This window comes from Oncorhynchus tshawytscha, linkage group LG24 (assembly GCF_018296145.1).
Source record: "Oncorhynchus tshawytscha isolate Ot180627B linkage group LG24, Otsh_v2.0, whole genome shotgun sequence".
NCBI classification, from domain to species: domain Eukaryota; kingdom Metazoa; phylum Chordata; class Actinopteri; order Salmoniformes; family Salmonidae; genus Oncorhynchus; species Oncorhynchus tshawytscha.
Window position 1 is genome coordinate 3,422,778 of NC_056452.1, and position 18,544 is coordinate 3,441,321.

Here is an 18,544-nt window from a genome sequence, read left to right on the forward strand (position 1 = left end):
AGAAACCACTACTAAAGGACACCAATAATAAGAAGAGACTTGCTTGGGCCAAGAAACACAAGCAATGGACATTAGACCAGTGGAAATGTGTCCTTTGGTCTGATGAATCCAAATTGGAAATTTTGGGTTCCAACCGCCGTGTTGTGAGACACAGAGTAGGAGAACGGATGATCTCCGCATGTGTGGTTCCCACTGTAAAGCATGGAGGAGGTAGGATGGTGTGTGGTTGCTTTGCTGGCGACACCGTCTGTGATTCATTTCGAATTTAAGGCACACTTAAACACCATGACTACCACAGCATTCTGCAGCGATACACCATCCCGTCTGGTTTGCACTTAGTGGGATGATCATTTGTTTTTCAACAGGACAATGCAACACACCTCCAGGCTATCTATGTAAGGGCTATTTGAACAAGTGAAGGAGTGCCACATCAGATGACCTGGCCTCCACAATCACCTGACCTCAACTTAATTGAGATAGTTTGGGATTAGTTCGACCGCAGAGTGAAGGAAAAGCAGCCAGCAAGTGCTCAGCATATGTGGGAACTATTTCAAGACTGTTAGGTGAAGCTGTTTGAGGGAATGCCAAGCGTGTGCAAAGCTGTAATCAAAGTAAACGGTAGCTACTTTGAAGAATCTAAAATATATTTTGATTTGTTTAACACTGTTTTTGGTTACTACATGATCCCATATGTGTTATTTCATAGTTTTGATGTCTTCACTATTATTCTACAAGGTAGAAAATTGTTTTAAAAAAATAAAAAAAATAAAAAAAGAAACCCTTGAATGAGTATGTGTGTCCAAACTTGACTGGCACTTTAGTCTTAAGAGTTTGGACACCTCATTTAGCAGATGAAGATTTGGATAACCACTGGGATTCTTATGAAGGGTGTTAGATCTATTTACTATACTGTGGTAGTGTATGTCATGTCATTCATTATATAAGGCCTCTCACACAACACCTAGGCTGTGTCCGGAATCGGTCTTGCTTACCACTTACTAAAACTACATACTATTTAGAATGCATTGTTTAGATAAAAATGTATGCTGTAAGCAACAAGTAACAACATACTAGGCTCACCCACACTGAGAATGTCTCATCGAATGCGCAATTGCTATTTTTCCAGTAATTTGATCATTTTGGTACAGCCCGTCACCTTATCTGATTATCAGCTGTTGTCAAACACATGGGTCACACTTTTTATTTTCGCATACCCAAACAACCTATTTAGGACACAAGTATGAGTGTCCGGACACGGGCGTACATTACACTCGGTCAGTTATGTTTTTTGTCATAAAAAAATTACTAGCGTAGCTAAGTTTCCATCCAATTGGCGACAGATTTTCATGAAAATATTCTAAAATCCCCATAAAGAAAATATGCCCATTTTCCCACCAAACGGACTTATTGCGGATAGAAATCTGTGTGCGATGACGTACTGCACATAAAATTTCATTTTCCGCTTAAATTTTAATGTACCGAATTTGTTTCCATCCCATTTTCAACTACTGATAATTTTGTCACAAACTGTTGTGTTAAATAGCAAATGTACCTCCTCTGGTCTTGGCACGTGTGCTCCAGCCAACAGCTGGCAGATACAGTGCAGGTAGGCTAGTCTACATGATCAGAATATTTGTCAAACAGCAGTTAAGCATTGATCATGTCATCAGAATAAGACCCTCGATATTTATTGGAAAGGAGCATCAAGCTCATCACAGTGCACTTTCAACACCCTACTCTTGTCTTATCTATGCATAGTCACATTACCCCTACCTACATGTGCACATTCCCTCAACTAACCCGTACCCCTGCACATTGACTCGGTACCGATTTGTATATAGTTTTGTTATTATTTTTTGTTACTATTTTTTCCTTTAGTTTAACTTTTTTCCCCTTTAAAAAAAAAACCTCTGCATTGTTGGTTAAGGGCTTGTAAATATGCATTTCACTGTTGTATTCAGCAGATGTAACAAATACAATTTTGTTTCCACCACCATTTCTAGCATAATTCATTTTACTGACAAAGAAAATATCCCAGTTTGTCAATCAAACACATTTATCTGTCGGTATTTATAACATTTTACCAAACTTCCCGTTTCATTCAGTTGTCGTAATTATATATTTTTTCAATATGACTTTACTCACATAAACTGTGGAAATGTGTTTTGTTGTAGTTTTACTCAGACTCACAGTGTTGGGCCTGACTCGGTCCAGTATCTCTCTGACCTCCTGAGAGAGGGACACTGGTAAGGAGAGGTAGTCCATGTCAGAGGGGAGAGACAGACTTTCCTCGCTCCGTATTCTCTCCATCTCTCGACTCTGCTTCTCGCAGTGGGGTCTGTACACAGCTGAAAGCCACAAAGCACAGGGTTCAGTACGTTTTAAGGTAACGTTTAACAGACTAAACTGAGTGCGTGTCTGAAATGACAGTCTATTCCCTATATTGTGCACTACCTTTGACCAGAGCCACAAAAGTAGTGCACTATGTAGGAAATCGACTGCCATTTCAGACGCAGACTGATTTGAGACTTAAAAAGAGCCTTTACCTTCAATCTTGAGTCGTTGTGAGTACTCAAAATATTGTGAAAGACACTCTGGGAAGGCGGAGGCCAACATTTCAAAGGACACATCTTTATATTGCAACAGATCCAAACCACTGAGAGAGAAAGATACATGGTATAGTAAAGTTAATGAGCAGACTATATACACCTCTGCTTGAGAAAATAGAACATCATTTTGAAAATGTAGCAAGACGTAACGCATTCACTTTCTCATAGGTTGCAGTGTTGTTAGTCTGTTTCAGAATGAGGAGTCACTATCTTTTTGACAACCTGTGTGTGTACACAAATACCAGATACGGATGTTTTAAGGATACTGTTCCCATACATAGAACAATAGAAAGTCAGGGCTATATTCAGTAGGCAAACCTTGTTGAATGTTGCAGAGACATTTCCTGAATAGAGCTGATATGATTTCTTATTCTACATGTCATACAGTGCATTTGGAAAGTATTCAGACCCCTTGATTTGTTACGTTACAACCTTATACTAAATAAAAAATCCTAAATCTACACACAATAGCCCATAATGACAAAGCAAAAACAGGTTTTTAGACATTTTTGCAGATTTATTGCAAATACCTTTTTTACATAAGTATTCACACCCTTTTCTATAAGACTCAAAATTGAGGTCAGGTGCATCCTGTTTCCATTGATCATCCTTGATGTTTCTACAACTTGGACTCCACCTGTGGTAAATTCAATAGATTGGACATGATTTGGAAAGGAACACACCTGTCTATATAAGGTCCCACAGTTGACAGTGCATGTTAGAGCAAAAACCAAGCCATGAGGTCAGAGGAATTGTCCATAGAGCTCCGAGACGGGATTGTGTCCAGGCACAGATCTGAGGAAGGGTACCAAAAAATGTCTACAGCATTGAAGGTCCCCAACAACACAGTGGCCTCCAGCATTCCGAAATGGAAGTGTGGAACCAACAAGACTCTTCCTAGAGCTGGCCGCCTGGCCAAACTGAGAAATCAGGGAAGAAGAGCCTTGGTCAGGGAGGTGAACCTCTGTGGAGATGGGAGAACCTTCCAGAAGGACAACCATCTCTGCAGCACTCCACCAATCAGGCCTTTATGGCAGAGCGGCCAGACTGAAGCCCCTCCTCAGTAAAAGGCACATGACAGCCCGCTTGGATTTTGCCAAAAGGCACCTAAAGGACTCTCAGACAATGAGAAACAAGATTCTCTGGTCTGATGAAACCAACATTGAACTCTTTGGCCTGGATGCCAAGTGTCACGTCTGGAGGAAACCTATGGTGAAGCATGGTGTGGGGATATTTTTCAGTGGCAGGGACTGGGAGACTAGTAAGGATTGAGGAAAAGATGAATGAAGAAAAGTAGAGAGATCCTTGATGAAAAACTGCTCCAGAGCTCTCAGGACTTTAGACTGAGGCAAAGGTTCACTTTCCAACAGAACAACGACCCTAAGCACACAGCCAAGACAATGCAGGAGTGGTTCCGGAACAAGTCTTTGAATATCCCTGAGTGGCCCAGCCAGAGCCTGAAAATATCTGTGCAGCGACGCTCCACATTCAACCTGACAGAGCTTGACAGGATCTGCAGAGGAGATTGGGAGAAACTCCCCAAATACAAGTGTGTCAAGCTTGTAGCATCATACCCAAGAAGACTCAATGCTGTACTCCCTGCCAAAGCTGCTTCAACATAGTACTGAGTAAAAGGTCTGAATACTTATGTAAATAGTACTTATTCCCTTATATTAATCCATTTTAGAATATGGCTGTAATGTAACAAAATGTGGAAAAAGTCAAGGGGTCTGAATACACTGTATATTTCTATTCTAAATGTCCAACATTGTTTTCTGCTGAGTGCATCCCAGTAAATGCATGCTGAACCACCCACCGCTGAACCACTTCCCACTCACTTTAAGGTGGTGCTCTTGTTCTCACTCAGGCTGATGTTGCCCAGCTTCTCTCTCCAGCGGGTGGAGGATAGCGCCACGGACTGCAGGGCCATCAGGGCTTCCTGGAGGCCGTCCCTCACACTTACCGCTTTCTTGTATCGCCGCAAAGTCACGCAGCCCACCTCCTCAAACCCTTGCAGACCGGGTCAAAGGTCGAAATATTATTCATCCACAAAGTCTGACATGTAATTTTTGGTGACTGCAGACGGACTATTATTTGTATCAGTAAGATTGCTCAGTCTGATCAGTCGAACATGGCCAGAGATGCAATATATCTTAGAATTCCTCCAGTTGGCTAATGACCGTAGTCATTTTCTAATCTTATAAACCTATGCGGCCAATGACAACGTGCACTTCGTTAACAATATTAAGCTCCAAGCTGCTGGATTTCCTGTCAGTGACTCATGCTTGACCTCATAACTGAACACAGCCAATAATACACTCTGTTCATGTATCACTACATTACCCGGGGCCCTATGTAAGCCAAAACAAGTGCACCCAGTAGTTGGGGTCTGTCAGACACACACATTATGATACCTCTGGGGGTGAGACGGAGGTCTGCGTTGTCGGGCCTGAGGTAGGTTCTGAACTCGGCGCGGCTGGTGAACATGCGGTAAGGTTCTGTCACCCCTCGGCCCACCAAGTCATCGATCAGCACCCCGATGTAGCTCTGAGTACGAGACAATGCCATGGGGGGCAGGGAGAGGGCCGTCCGACCTGCATTCACCCCCGCCCACAAGCCCTGGAGAGAAAGGGGTTTGTTGTAGCATATATTGTAGGGTCCTGTGGTGAGTCAGTTGGTAAAAAAGTGTGGCAAACGGCCGGTAGCATTGCCAAGGTTGAGAGTTTAAGTCCCACAGTGATCATACAAAAAATGTATACATTCACTGTACCGTTAGTCGCTTTGGATAAGCACGTCTGATAAATGACTAAAATGTTAAACATGTAAAATGGCTATTCTGCTACCAGCCTTCAGTCCAAGAGCGCTGCCCGTTTTCTTTTCTGATAGTAAGGTGAACAATTGTCACTGTTTGTTGGCCAGAGAGTCCACACACCTGAGTTGTGTTTACTAGGCACCAAATGGAAGAAAACAGACTAAAACAGGGAGGGACTACCTCTACTTGCCCAAAAAGAAATGCACATTTTAGTTTCAAAACATTTTCCCTTACGTGCCCTAACAACACGACCCAGGTGTCCCAGTTCCCAGATTAGAACAGATTCAACCCCTACTTGTGCGGCTGCTTCTTCGTAGCCCGTGGTGCCGTTGATTTGACCCGCGAGGAAGAGCCCCTGCGTGCTCTTCACCTGCAGAGACGGGGTCAGCTGGGTGGGGCACACAAAGTCATACTGCACCCCGTAACCTGGAATCCAGAGAGACAAGGAGGTTATAATCGGCATGTTTGAGGAAATCAATTTGAGCAAGGTGAGATGCAGAATCCCTAATCTTCATAACTTTAGTTATTTCACATAATAATGAGTAGTTGTTTGGGATGGAAGGTGATTTGTAGATCAGTGGTTAAGCGCAGTCCAACTATAGTGTAGTCTCTCCAAAACAACCGCAATGACGCACCTCAGAGTGCAAATGTAGCTGTAGGCAGCGTACTAAAACGTGTTTAGGTCAATCAAGCTTGATGGTAACTGTGTCTAACGTGATCTAATCTGATCGAAAGTTTAGAAGCTAGTTAACTTCTGGATTCCTCCTCAGACTTGAAAGAACTGGATGGGTGTAAGTAAAATGGCAAAAATCCTACTTAGCATACAAGAAGGCTAGCAAGGTGGAGCTATTACTATATAATTAACACCCATCCAATTCTTTCAGATCTAGAAAGGTGCATAAATGGTCAAGGGGTACGGGATAGGTTGACCTGAGATTCTGCATACCATTTTTCTGCCTGCACTCCTCCCTCTCATTCATTGGAAATGAACAAGTGCACACTTTGGGAGAAAGGACAGATTATTGGGACCCAGAGTGGGTGTCTGTATTTTGGGCTGCATACCAGGAGTGCGGATCTCGGCTCGGTGCAAGGCGGGGATCTCCCTAAGGAGGCGGAGCTGCAGTTCAGGGGGCATGGTCATGGACAAGCCCTGGGGGTACAACAGGTCAGAGGTCAAACCTTCCGGCTCCAGCCACACCTGGTGCCGTCGCCCCGGAAACCGCAGCACCCGCGACTCGATGGAGGGACAGTATCTAAGAGAGGAGGAAAGACAAAATGCAGTTTGTAAAGTAATGTGTACAGTTTACTGAGTGTGTGTCTCTGTCTGCGTGTGCATGTACCTGGGACCTTTGGCGTCCTGCTGTATGTGACAGTTGAGGTGGACACTCTCCCTGACCACTCTCTCCACTCCAGGCGTGGTGTGGGTCAGATAGCAGGGGAGCTGCTCTTCTGGCTACAGGGCATAGCATGTTAGAATCACAGCCAGTTTCTAGAGAATTTAAGGTGTATTATGCAACATTTTGTTTATAATTTTGTCTAGACCAGTGGTTTTTAAAGAATAAGATTTAGAAATACCTGAAATCGCTTTGTACTACTTCTTTACCTTCGAATTAACCCCAAAACAATCTTTGCCGGGTGTAATGTTTTATGTTGGCATATTGGCAGTTGTAGTCTTTCTTTGTAGTTTTTACCTTGCAGCGGGTGTGCGTGTTGAGAAAACTGAAGGGAGTGGGCTGTTTGTCCGGGGCTTGGAGCTGAGCCAAGGACAGATCCACGGACTCCTTCACTATTCGAGGGGGTGTGCCAGTCCTCAGCCGACCCACCCTCAACCCCAATGTCTCTTTCAGTGTGTAAGAAAGTCCGGCACATGATTGAGCATCCCCCATCCTCCCCCCGGGAGAGGTGGTTTGGCCCATGAAGAGGGAGCCGGACAGGAAAGTGCCAGTGGTAAGTACCACTGAGCTGGACAAGATGGGGTGGCTTCCATCGACTAAGAGGAGAGAATAGAGAGAACATGTCCTAAAGGAACATTTGAAACATAGCATCCTTAAGTATAAGCTGCTATAATATTCAGGGTTTGTGCTCTCTTGGTGTGAAAAGCCCAGACCCAGACTTTGTAAATGCTGTGTGTAGACATTATTATACTTCTTGAGACAGGGAGTCGAATAGATTTACAAACATCCTCTCCAAGCAATTACAGGGCGTTTACTGTATCTTCAGTGAAACATCCACATGTAAATTGTGGCTGAGATTCAGGAGGGATTATAATATGGTTTAAATAAGATCTTTCAAATTATATCACAGCAGGGAGAATATAAATAATACATTAAAAAAAGAAAAGAAAGTCAACTCAGATTGAGACATTGACATGTGTGCAATGTACACTGAGTGTATAAAACATTAGGAACTTTCCATGACAGTCTGACAAGGTAAATCCAGGTGAAAGCTGTGATCCCTTATAGATGTGACCTGTAAAATCCACTAAGTGTAGATGAAGGGGAGGAGACAGGTTAAAGAAGGATTTTTAAGTCTTGGGACATGGATTGTATATGTGTGCCATTCAGAGAGTGAATGGGCAAGACAAAATATTTAAGTCTTGCCCTTGTCTCAGGATGGTAAGTTGGTGGTTGAAGATATCCCTCTAGTGGTGTGGGGGCTGTGCTTTGGCAAAGTGGGTGGGGTTATATCCTTCCTGTTTGGCCCTGTCCGGGGGTGTCCTCGGGTGGGGCCACAGTGTCTCCTGACCCCTCCTGTCTCAGCCTCCAGTATTTATGCTGCAGTAGTTTGTGTCGGTGGGCTAGGGTCAGTTTGTTATATCTGGAGTACTTCTCCTGTCCTATTCGGTGTCCTGTGTGAATTTAAGCGTGCTCTCTCTTTTGGAGGACCTGAGCCCTAGGACCATGCCTCAGGACTATCTGACATGATGACTCCTTGCTGTCCCCAGTCCACCTGGCCGTGCTGCTGCTCCAGTTTCAACTGTTCTGCCTTATTATTATTCGACCATGCTGGTCATTTATGAACATCTTGGCCATGTTCTGTTATAATCTCCACCCGGCACAGCCAGAAGAGGACTGGCGACCCCACATAGCCTGGTTCCTCTCTAGGTTTCGGCCTTTCTAGGGAGTTTTTCCTAGCCACCGTGCTTCTACACCTGCATTGCTTGCGGTTTGGGGTTTTAGGCTGGGTTTCTGTACAGCACTGTACAGAGATATCAGCTGATGTACGAAGGGCTATATAAATACATTTGATTTGATTTAAGTGCCTTTGAACGGGGTATGGTGCCAGCGTGTCAAAAACTGCAACACTACTGGGTTTCATGTTAAACAGTTTCCTGTGTGCATAAAGAATGGTCCACCACCCAAAGGACATCCAGCCAACTTGGTCAACTGTGGGAAGCATTGGAGTCAACAAAGGCCAGCATCCCTGTGGAACGCTTTCGACACCTTGTAGAGTCCATGGCCCAACAAATTGAGGCTGTTCTGAGGGCAAAAGGGTGTGCAACTCAATATTAGGAAGGTGTTCCTAATGTTTTGTACACCCAGTGTATATGCCCCCATCTGACTCTTCATAATTTTATTTAAAAAAACTTTATTTATAGATTCAGATATAACAACAAAAGCAGTACAACCTCAACCCCTCATTCTCCCATCCATACCCATACATGTCCATGAGTATAAAAGAAGATCGTCTGCATATAAGGACAACTTGTGAGTTATGTTGCCCCTTAATCCTCTCCTCCGCCCGCAGGGCAATAGCAAGATGCTCAACAGCCATATCAAATAGGAAAGGGGATAAACAGCAACTCTGCCTGGCCCCCCTGTGGAGAGGGAAGTAGCTGGAGGTAACATTGTTGGTGCGAACAGAAGCCACTGGGGACGAGTACAAAATCTTAATCCAGGAAAGGAATGACGGGCCAAATACAAATCTCTCTTGTACTGTAAATAGATATTCCCACTCAACCCGGTCGAAAGCCTTTTCAGCATCAAGAAAGAAGACAACCTCTGAGTGGGTGTTAGAGGAAATAATGGTTGAAATGACTAATTATGTATACATTCCAATCAGAACTGACTAGTCCAAATGCTATAATGTACTGTACATATATGTATTTTCTCTCTTGCTCCCATTCCCAATTGTATATAAAGTAGTCAAGAGTTTAGTAACAATGAAGGTCTGTTCCTTAGTTCATTCATTTGTACAATCTCCAGGTGGCAGGAACGGACTATCTCCAGACTGTCTAGAATGCTGATTTATACTGACTGACCTTGACTTCAGGCGTGGCGCGAAAGCTCGAGAAACTATAGGGCCTCTCTACCCTTGAAAGAGATAGAACATTTAGAAAACGCTGACGTCATTTTCAGTTTATAACCTGTGGAAGAATGTGTATGTGGCAGTACTCTCTTGAAATAAACGCTGTTACCTGGCTTTTAAGACTGGTCTCGATCTACTTCATGCATAATTAATGAACTTACAACTCATTAATGAATTAGAAAGAGTGCGAATTTGGTTTTGGCTACAAAACATATAGGAATTTAGAATTCCACTAACAGTGGGCAGAATAAAGAACATTAAATATTATTACAGAAAGATTACCTACCTGAGATAAATCTGGTTTGGTCAGTTAGTTATTAGGCATCACTGTCTCTAAATGGCACAAGAGGACCTAAGTTAGAATTTTATAATTGCAGCACAAAAGGATTATAGGGCCGTATGAGCCACAGTCTAGGGGATTCGTCTTTTTTAAGCAAAACCAAAATAGTCGCCTGGGTAAGTGTCTGTGGCAGTTGTGTGGTGCCAGCTCCTATTAGCTCTATTGAGCACTGTGGCACCAACTCACCTTCCGAACGTTCTTTTCCCAGCTTATTGTTCAACGTCACAATGCCTGCTTCGCTATTGTTGGCAATGAGACCTGCTCACATTGTTTTATAGTTAAAATGTAAACAAAAATAATATTGGAACTCTGTGGTCTTCCCATTGTTTATTATGGTCTTCCCATTGTTTACTCCACAAAAGCCGTGGCTTTTGCAGAGCAAGGGGAACAACTACTTCAAGGTCTCAGAGAGTGACATCACCGATTGAAACGCTATTACCGCGCACCCCGCTAACTAGCCAGCCATTTCTCACCAGGTCCACATAGGCTTCATTAATGCCATTCAGACTTGAAGCTGATACAACAACTATGATAGCTGAGGTTCATAGATAGGTTCTGAACTACTATTCATACAAAATGTTTTAGGGTCCATACACAGATCGGCTAGATACTGTAGCTAGCTACACATCCATAGGCATACAGTTATTTTTATCTTCCACTACACAATATGCAAGGAAACATTTGCTATGTTACTTCAGCTGCATTGCAAGGCAAGCTTACACAATTGTACATTCAATTTGCAGTAAATGCTTTTGCTAGCTAGATTCATTACATCCACTGTTGCACAAGACGACAGCCTGGTTTGCTGGTTCTCAGGAGTCCCTAAAACAAACACCACAAATCACAAACTCATTCTCCCAACACTAGCTAGCTGGCTAATGTTAGCTAGTCAGATAATTTACGAAAATCGCTATTTAGCAAGTTAATTTTGTGACAAAAAATATGCACAAATGTTTGTCTCTTCATTAGCTGACATTCCCCTCAATTGTACATTTTGTCAGCCATCTTCACCTAGGGACAGGTGGCTTGCGTCAAAATTTGTCATTGGAACCACTCGATATGATTGGGCATATAAAAACCTTGGGACCCAAATGCATAATGAGTGCTCTAACTCCCCCTTGTGGTGGTCTGAGGCAATGAAGGCGTGACGCTGGGTACCTCTAAGTCCCGCGGTGCAAGCTCGCACCTTTTAAAGGAGGAACCAATGTATCCTTTGGCCTTGGTTGGGTCTTTGAATGTCTTCTACTCGCCGGAGGGAGTAGTGATCTTCAGTACGACTGGGTAAAGAATGCCAAATTTGGTGTCCATGACTGCAGATTAGTAAATTGGGTTTGATTCCAAATTAAATGTTACAAAATTAACACGCTGGGGGAGGTGTTGGTTAAGTATTAATAGTAAATTGTTCGCCCTGGATCGGAGCACCGAGAAAACGCATCTTCACTGGACTCTCCATATTTTAACAATATGATTTTTTTTCAGACTCTCTATTCTGATATAATTCATTACTGGTCAGTTGGCAAAGTTCTGTTAAGGGAAATCTTTACTGCTGCTCTTTCACTGTATATGTCCATTAATATGTTATTGACATGTGTCATGAAAATCAAGAATTTCCTCACTACACGCAAATATAAGCGTTTTTGTATCTCACCGGTAGAAAAAGGCCATCTACATCTCCTGGTTGTAACTAAACCACAATATCCAGAATTCATTGCGATTTCAGGATGTAGTACGTCCCTGTCCGAGGTGCATGCAGTTGAGAATGAGGGTCAACAGATAGCTAACGTTACTCACCGTACCAGCCACTCTTTCATAGAACATCAGCTTGCGAATAAATATTTTATTTTTGTGTCGACAACATCTGTAAAGTTTAGTCATGCTCAGTACCTGGATGTACAAACTACAAGAATGCACAAGCTGCTGGGTTGCCTGGAAGCATTGAATTCTACTTGGGCAGAAATGTTTGAATCAGGAAAGTTTCCTATCATGACCTTTACAAGCCAGAATTATGAATACAATTATATTTTAATGCACTTTCCTAGAGTGTCAGCTAAAGACTTACAGAAATCTCTGGAACATGCTAACATCTCTGTTGACAAGTCTACGATACATAAAACAATAATGGTGATCATGGGAGGACACACGACGGAAGAAGCCACTGCTGTCCAAAAGAAACATTGCTGCACGTCTGAAGTTTGCAAAAGTGCACCTAGATGTTCCACAGTGCTACTGGCAAAATATTCTGTGGACAGATGAAACTACAGTTGAGTTGTTTGGAAGGAACACACAACACTGTGTGGCACAGCACACCAACATCAAAACCTCATCCAAACTGTAAAGTATGGTGGAGGGAGCATTGCTGCTCAGGGCCTGGACAGCTTGCTATCAGACTGAAAAATGAATTCCCAAGTTGATCAAGACATTTTGCAGGAGAATGTAAGGCTAACTGTCCTCCAATTGAAGCTCAACAGAAGTTTGGTATTGCAACAGGACAACGACCCAAAACATAGAAGTAAATCAAAAACAGAATGGCTTCAACAGAAGAAAATATGCCTTCTGGAGTGGCCCAGTTAACAAACTATAGTTTTGGCAAGTCGGTTAGGACATCTACTTTGTGCATGACACAAGTAATTTTTCCAACAATTGTTAATCTCTGTTATTTCACTTAATCACTATATCACAATTCCAGTGGGTCAGAAGTTTACATACACTAAGTTGCCTGTGCCTTTAAACAGCTTGGATAATTACATAAAATTATGTCATGGCTTTAGAAGCTTCTGATAGGCTAATTGACATAATTTGTGTAAATTGGAGGTGTACCTGTGGATGTATTTCAAGGCCTACCTTCAAACTCAGTGCCTCTTTGCTTGAAATCATGGGAAAATCAAAAGAAATCAGCCAAGACCTCAGACAAAAAAAATTGTAGACCTCCACAAATTTGGTTCATCCTTGGGAGCAATTTCCAAACGCCTGAAGGTACCACGTTCATCTGTACAAACAATAGTATGCAAGTATAAACACCATGGGACAACGCAGCTGTCATACCGCTCAAGAAGAAGACGTGTCTCCTAGAGATGAACGTACTTTGGTGCGAAAAGTGCAAATCAATCTCGGAACAGCAGCAAAGGACCTTGGGAAGATGCTAGAGGAAACCGGTACAAAAGTATCTATATCCACAGTAAAACATCAACATAACATGAAAGGCCGCTCAGCAAGGAAGAAGCCACTGCTCCAAAACTACCATAAAAAAGCCAGACTACGTTTTGCAACTGCACATAGGGACAAAGATTGTACTTTTGGAGAAATGTTCTCTGGTCTGATGAAACAAAAATAGAACTGTTTGGCCATAATTACCATTGTTATGTTTGGAGGAAAAAGGGGGATGCTTGCAAGCCGAAGAACACCATCCCAACCGTGAAGCACGGCGGTGGCAGCATCATGTTGTGGGGTCCTTTGCTGCAGGAGGGACTGGTGCAATTCACAAAATAGATTGCATCATGAGGCAGGAAAAATATGTGGATATATTTAAGCAACATCTCAAGACATCAGTCAGGAGGTTAAAGCTTGGTCGCAAATGGGTCTTCCAAATAGACAATGTCCCCAAGCATACTTCAAAAGCTGTGGCAAAATGGCTTAAGGGCAACAAAGTCAAGGTATTGGAGTGGCCATCACAAAGCCCTGACCTCAATCCTATAGCAAATTTGTGGGCAGAACTGAAAAAGCATGTGCGAGCAAGGAGGCCTACAAACCTGACTCAGTTACACCAGCTCTGTCAGGAGGAATGGGCCAAAATTCACCCAACTTATTGTGGGAAGTTTGTGGAAGGTTACCTGAAACGTTTAATCCAAGTTAAACAATTTAAAGGCAATGCTACCAAATACTAATTTAGTGTATGTAAACTTCTGACCCACTGGGAATGTGATGAAAGAAATAAAAGCTGAAATAAAATCACTCTCTACTATTATTCTGACATTTCACATTCTTAAAATAAAGTGGTGATCCTAACTGACCTCAGACAGGGAATTTTTACTAGGATTAAAAGTCAGGAATTGTGAAAAACAGAGTTGAAATATATTTGGCTAAGGTGTATGTAAACTTCAGACTTCAAATGTATATAAACACTACCAATGTTGGAACCATGTCTGTGTCTTATGCAGCTGTATGACCCAGCGGGTGAATAAACTTGGTTTGAGCTTTACTAATTGTCAGTGAGTTTTAATAGGTTCATTAGAACCTAACAGTAAATACAAACTATATTTATCTATTTATTTTCACATTTGTACTTGCACACTATTTGCACATTGTTACAACACTATACATAGCCAGTAATATAACATTTGAAATATCTCTATTCTTTTGAAACTTTTGTGAGTGTAATCTTCTCATGTTCATTTCAGATTGTTTATTTCACTTTTGTTTATTATGTATTCCACTTGCTTCCCATGCCAATAAAGCCCTTTGAATTGAATTCAAATAGAGAGAGAGCGAGAGAGGTTTGTTAGAGAGAGAGGAGTGTGTGTGCAAGAGTGTGTGTGAGAGAGCGAGAGAGGAATTTTTGTGTGTGTGTGTGTGTGTGTGTGTGTGTGTGTGTGTGTGAGTGGGAGGGAGGGAGGGGATGCATACTACTACGGTTCAAATACTTGTACAACATATAAACCTACAATCATCCTACATAAATGACACTGTAGGGGAATGGTCAAAGATTCAACAGGAAAACACAAGTACCAGATACTAAGAGAGACATTGTGTAGAGTGTAGTGTGTGAATGTGTAGTGTGTGTTTGTGTGAGAGAGTCAGTCTATCAGTCTGTCAGTCTTTCTTACCCAGTCTTATCCCAGTGACTCTGTGGTGTCCAGGCTCCTCTGGGTTGGGTTGTGACACCAGCAACTCATCCACTGAGCCCTCCAACACTGTCAGCCTGGGAGTGGACAGCAATTCTGACTGCAGAGGAGTCAGGAGAGGATTAAAGCACTAATCATTTTTTAGATACAGATTTTCTTGAGATAAATGGTAAATTAAAAAGAGTATCACTGCAACATGGATTTGGAGCCAATATGTGCTCTTTTATCTCCCACATGGTAGACAATTTTATCTAAAGGGACTTACAGTGAGTGTATACCTGTATTTCTATGTGATACATGCAGGAATTAATCCCACAAACTTGGCATTGCTAGCGCCACACTCTTACCAACGAAGCCGACACAGGACTTTATGTAAACAACTTGTCTGATTCCTGTTTAAACAATTCAATTAAATGAACTTGAACAGATCCTGGCTGTGCTGAGTGGTAGGTACCTGGATGAATTGGCGGTAGCGTTCCCGGTCCAGCTGTGCCCGGGGTCCCCACACAGCGGGCCCTTTGCTGCGGTTTAGGATGGAGAAGTGGACCCCGGCCGAGTCGCCTGCTCGCCCACACAGACCGTCCAGAGCATCCACCTCCCTCACCAGCTGGCCTTTCCCCACGCCCCCCAGAGATGGGTTACAGGAGAGGGCCCCTGAGGTACAACGAGAGGAGAAGGGTGCGAGAGGGAGTGAGTGGCTCAGAGAGATACTGCTCTATTCCTACTGATCCCACAAGTAAATAACAGGCGGCTCTTCCTCTCTCTCACCGATAGTCATGATCTTCTGGGTAATGAGGAGAGTCTCTGCTCCCAATCTGGCTGCTGCGGCCGCCGCCTCAGTCCCAGCATGTCCTCCCCCCACCACAATGACATCATACTGGCGCCTGGTGAGGTCACTGCCAGTCCGAGAGGATACAAATGACAGGACGTTGTGTCGGAGCAGGTGCAGTTTCTGTGCCAACATGTCAAAGTTTCATGACAACTATCAAAGTAAGAGAAGAAGAGTTAGGTTGTGCAGATAATCAACATTTGAAATGATTTTACTTGTTGAAAATAGATCAGTAAATATGAAAATGAAACATGTTAGAATGACAATGTGGCACTACCTCCAAGACTATCCTAACAAAATTTACCTCGTACCCATGCACATCGACTTGGTACTGGTACCCCGTGTATATAGCCAAGTTATCTTCACTCGTGTTATTATTTCTAAACAAAAAAATCTACATTGTTGGGAAGGTTCCCGGCTCGCAAGTAAGCATTTCACTGTTAATCTAAGCCTGTTGTTTACTAAGCATTTGACACAAAAAAAACTCAGATGCCTGCATTTTCGAAAAAACAAGAGCATTTGAATAAGATGTAACGTTATTGATCTCAACGTAGACTTGCTCTATCTCATCCGGGCTTCATCTCTTATCTCAACTGTTCCTAAGGCCGTCATTGAAAATAAGAATTTGTTCTTAACTGACTTGCCTAGTAAAATAAAATAAAAATCTGACCTCAACTACAAAACTCTATTCTGGTTCTGAATAGCTAACGTTAGCCATGTCCACTTACCAACTGCCCTCATATCAGAATTAACAATGTGATCCGTTTTACTGGTCACGAAACAGTTTTATAATCATACAGGGGTGTTCAATATTGCAGAAGTATCAGAACAATAGGTAATTTGCTGTGAAGAGAGGTATTACAAAACATTAATCTAATCGTCCCCACCGGGGGCCGCCATTGTTTTGCCGTCAGTGCCCGTAACCGTAATATAGTGTGTATATGCGCACTAAAAATGTGGCACAGTTATGTTTAATGATGATGATGATGATGATGATGTCGGTACTGTAGGCCTAGTTTAGCTCTCGAAAACCCTTCTGCGATTAACCACAACTAGCCATGTGAACTATACTTCTGGTGCTGGTTTTAACGTTTGGAAACGTAAATAAGCATCACTTGCCAAATGGTTTTCAGAACATATGGCCCTTATCTTTCATATCAACGAATAATAATCTTTAAAATAAAAAAATATACAATTACTGTTGCAGATTTGCACAGATCGATACGTTGTGTATGCCTCCAGTTGACGAACTACACTTTCTCCCCAGTTACAGTACGCTTATGTGGTGGTGTTCGGAGCAATCTAACGCTAGATAGCTATTCATTACGCCAATTCTGTTGGAAAACGTTTCTTAAACTGAAACAAACGTAACGAAACGGGGAACGACCTACCTGTCCAGTATAATATCTTGTTTATCACCGAAAACTAGTGTGTCTATTGGACATGAAAGAGAGCCACCCGGCTCTAACAGGCTGACTACGCCACGCGAGCGTTGCAAAATAAATGTAGAAATCTATGTTATTCCATGACTGCACCCACACTGCTCACCCGCCAACGAGCGTCTGCGATGCCAAGAGCCCACACCAAACGCGATCACAACACACAGGTTAAAATATCAAAACAAACTCTGAACCTATCTGTCCTATTTAGCTAGCTTGCTATTGCTAGTGTTATGTAAATATTCATACACATAGCTCATATATTATACAGCGCTAAGCTAAACCGCCTGACTCAAGTCATCTTACGTACCCTTGCTAAAACAGGAACTAGCTCACACAGCCAGCAATAAAACTACCCCCCTAATACTATCCCCTCAGCTTGGTTGTCTCCCGACCCCAGGAAACAAAGACATTCCATCGCAAGAACACATACACCCAGCCATAAAACTGACTCCCTCTGCTCTCCTGTGTCAGATTTCCTGACACACACAAATGTCACCTTGTATAAACACACATCTCACCCCCTCTACTGGTCGGGTGCTCAGAACAAGACCCTGCTGTGCACCAATGGGGCCCGCTCTGGCTAGAGCAAGGCCCGCCTCCAACCCTTTGTGACCAGTCAGAAGACCAAAACGACAAGACTCCACCTACTTTATTCTATGTATAAAAATGAATGTAACCTTTGTATAAGGCCTCTTTTTCACCTGACTCCTTGCCGAGTTATATGAACTAGATCCGTGCACGTAAAACTGCGGGACAAGATATCCTTGACTCATTAAAACTGTCTTTTGTTACAACTGAAATCCACTCTGTCCAGCGTCCGTGATTTGGTCTCAACTCTCCAATATATAAACACTAACACTAGCTAATTTGTCCTGGGATATAAACATTGAGTTGTTATTTTACCTGAAATGCACAAGGTCCTCTACTCCGACAATTAATCCACACATAAAACGGTCAACCGAATAGTTTCTAGACATCTCTCCTCCCAGGCTTTTTCATCTTTGAACTTATATGGTGATTGCATCTAAACTTTCATAGTATTACCACGACTGGCAAAACATTTTGTCTTTCAATCACCCACGTGGGTATAACCAATGAGGAGATGGCACATGGGTATCTGCTTCTATAAACCAATGAGGAGATGGGAGAGGCAGGACTTTCAGCGTGATCTGCGTCAGAAATAGAAAGGAGTTCTATTTTCGCCCTTGGCATCGCAGACGCTCGTTAGCGCGCGCGAGCAGTGTGGGTGCAATAATTGAATAACATGGATTTCTACATTTATTTTACGACGCTCGCGCACACAACGCCAGCGGTGTGGTCAGCCTATAAAATAGAAATCAGTTCTATTTCTGACGCAGATCGCGCT

General features: G+C 42.8%; 1 protein-coding gene across 3 annotated transcripts in view; it reads right to left on the reverse strand.

Annotated features, from left to right (window-relative positions):
- mto1 (mitochondrial tRNA translation optimization 1) overlaps positions 1-17,632 on the reverse strand; it is a 21,195-nt gene extending 3,563 nt beyond the window's left edge. Inside the window, exons 1-12 of one of the 3 annotated variants that reach the window (XM_024387136.2) lie at positions 17,486-17,632; positions 15,676-15,889; positions 15,362-15,561; positions 14,890-15,007; positions 7,113-7,411; positions 6,762-6,874; positions 6,484-6,674; positions 5,717-5,847; positions 5,024-5,228; positions 4,448-4,619; positions 2,547-2,656; positions 2,191-2,348 (exon numbers count right to left, since the gene is read on the reverse strand). In XM_024387136.2, the coding sequence (XP_024242904.1) occupies positions 2,191-2,348; positions 2,547-2,656; positions 4,448-4,619; positions 5,024-5,228; positions 5,717-5,847; positions 6,484-6,674; positions 6,762-6,874; positions 7,113-7,411; positions 14,890-15,007; positions 15,362-15,561; positions 15,676-15,871 (1,893 nt within the window). In that variant the 5' untranslated portion in view covers positions 15,872-15,889; positions 17,486-17,632. Of the gene's footprint in view, positions 1-2,190; positions 2,349-2,546; positions 2,657-4,447; positions 4,620-5,023; positions 5,229-5,716; positions 5,848-6,483; positions 6,675-6,761; positions 6,875-7,112; positions 7,412-14,889; positions 15,008-15,361; positions 15,562-15,675; positions 15,890-16,464; positions 16,670-17,127; positions 17,262-17,485 lie in introns of those variants that run through there. The other 2 variants (XM_042305181.1, XM_024387135.2) reach the window with 2 other exon arrangements.
- Positions 17,633-18,544: the final 912 nt, after the last annotated feature.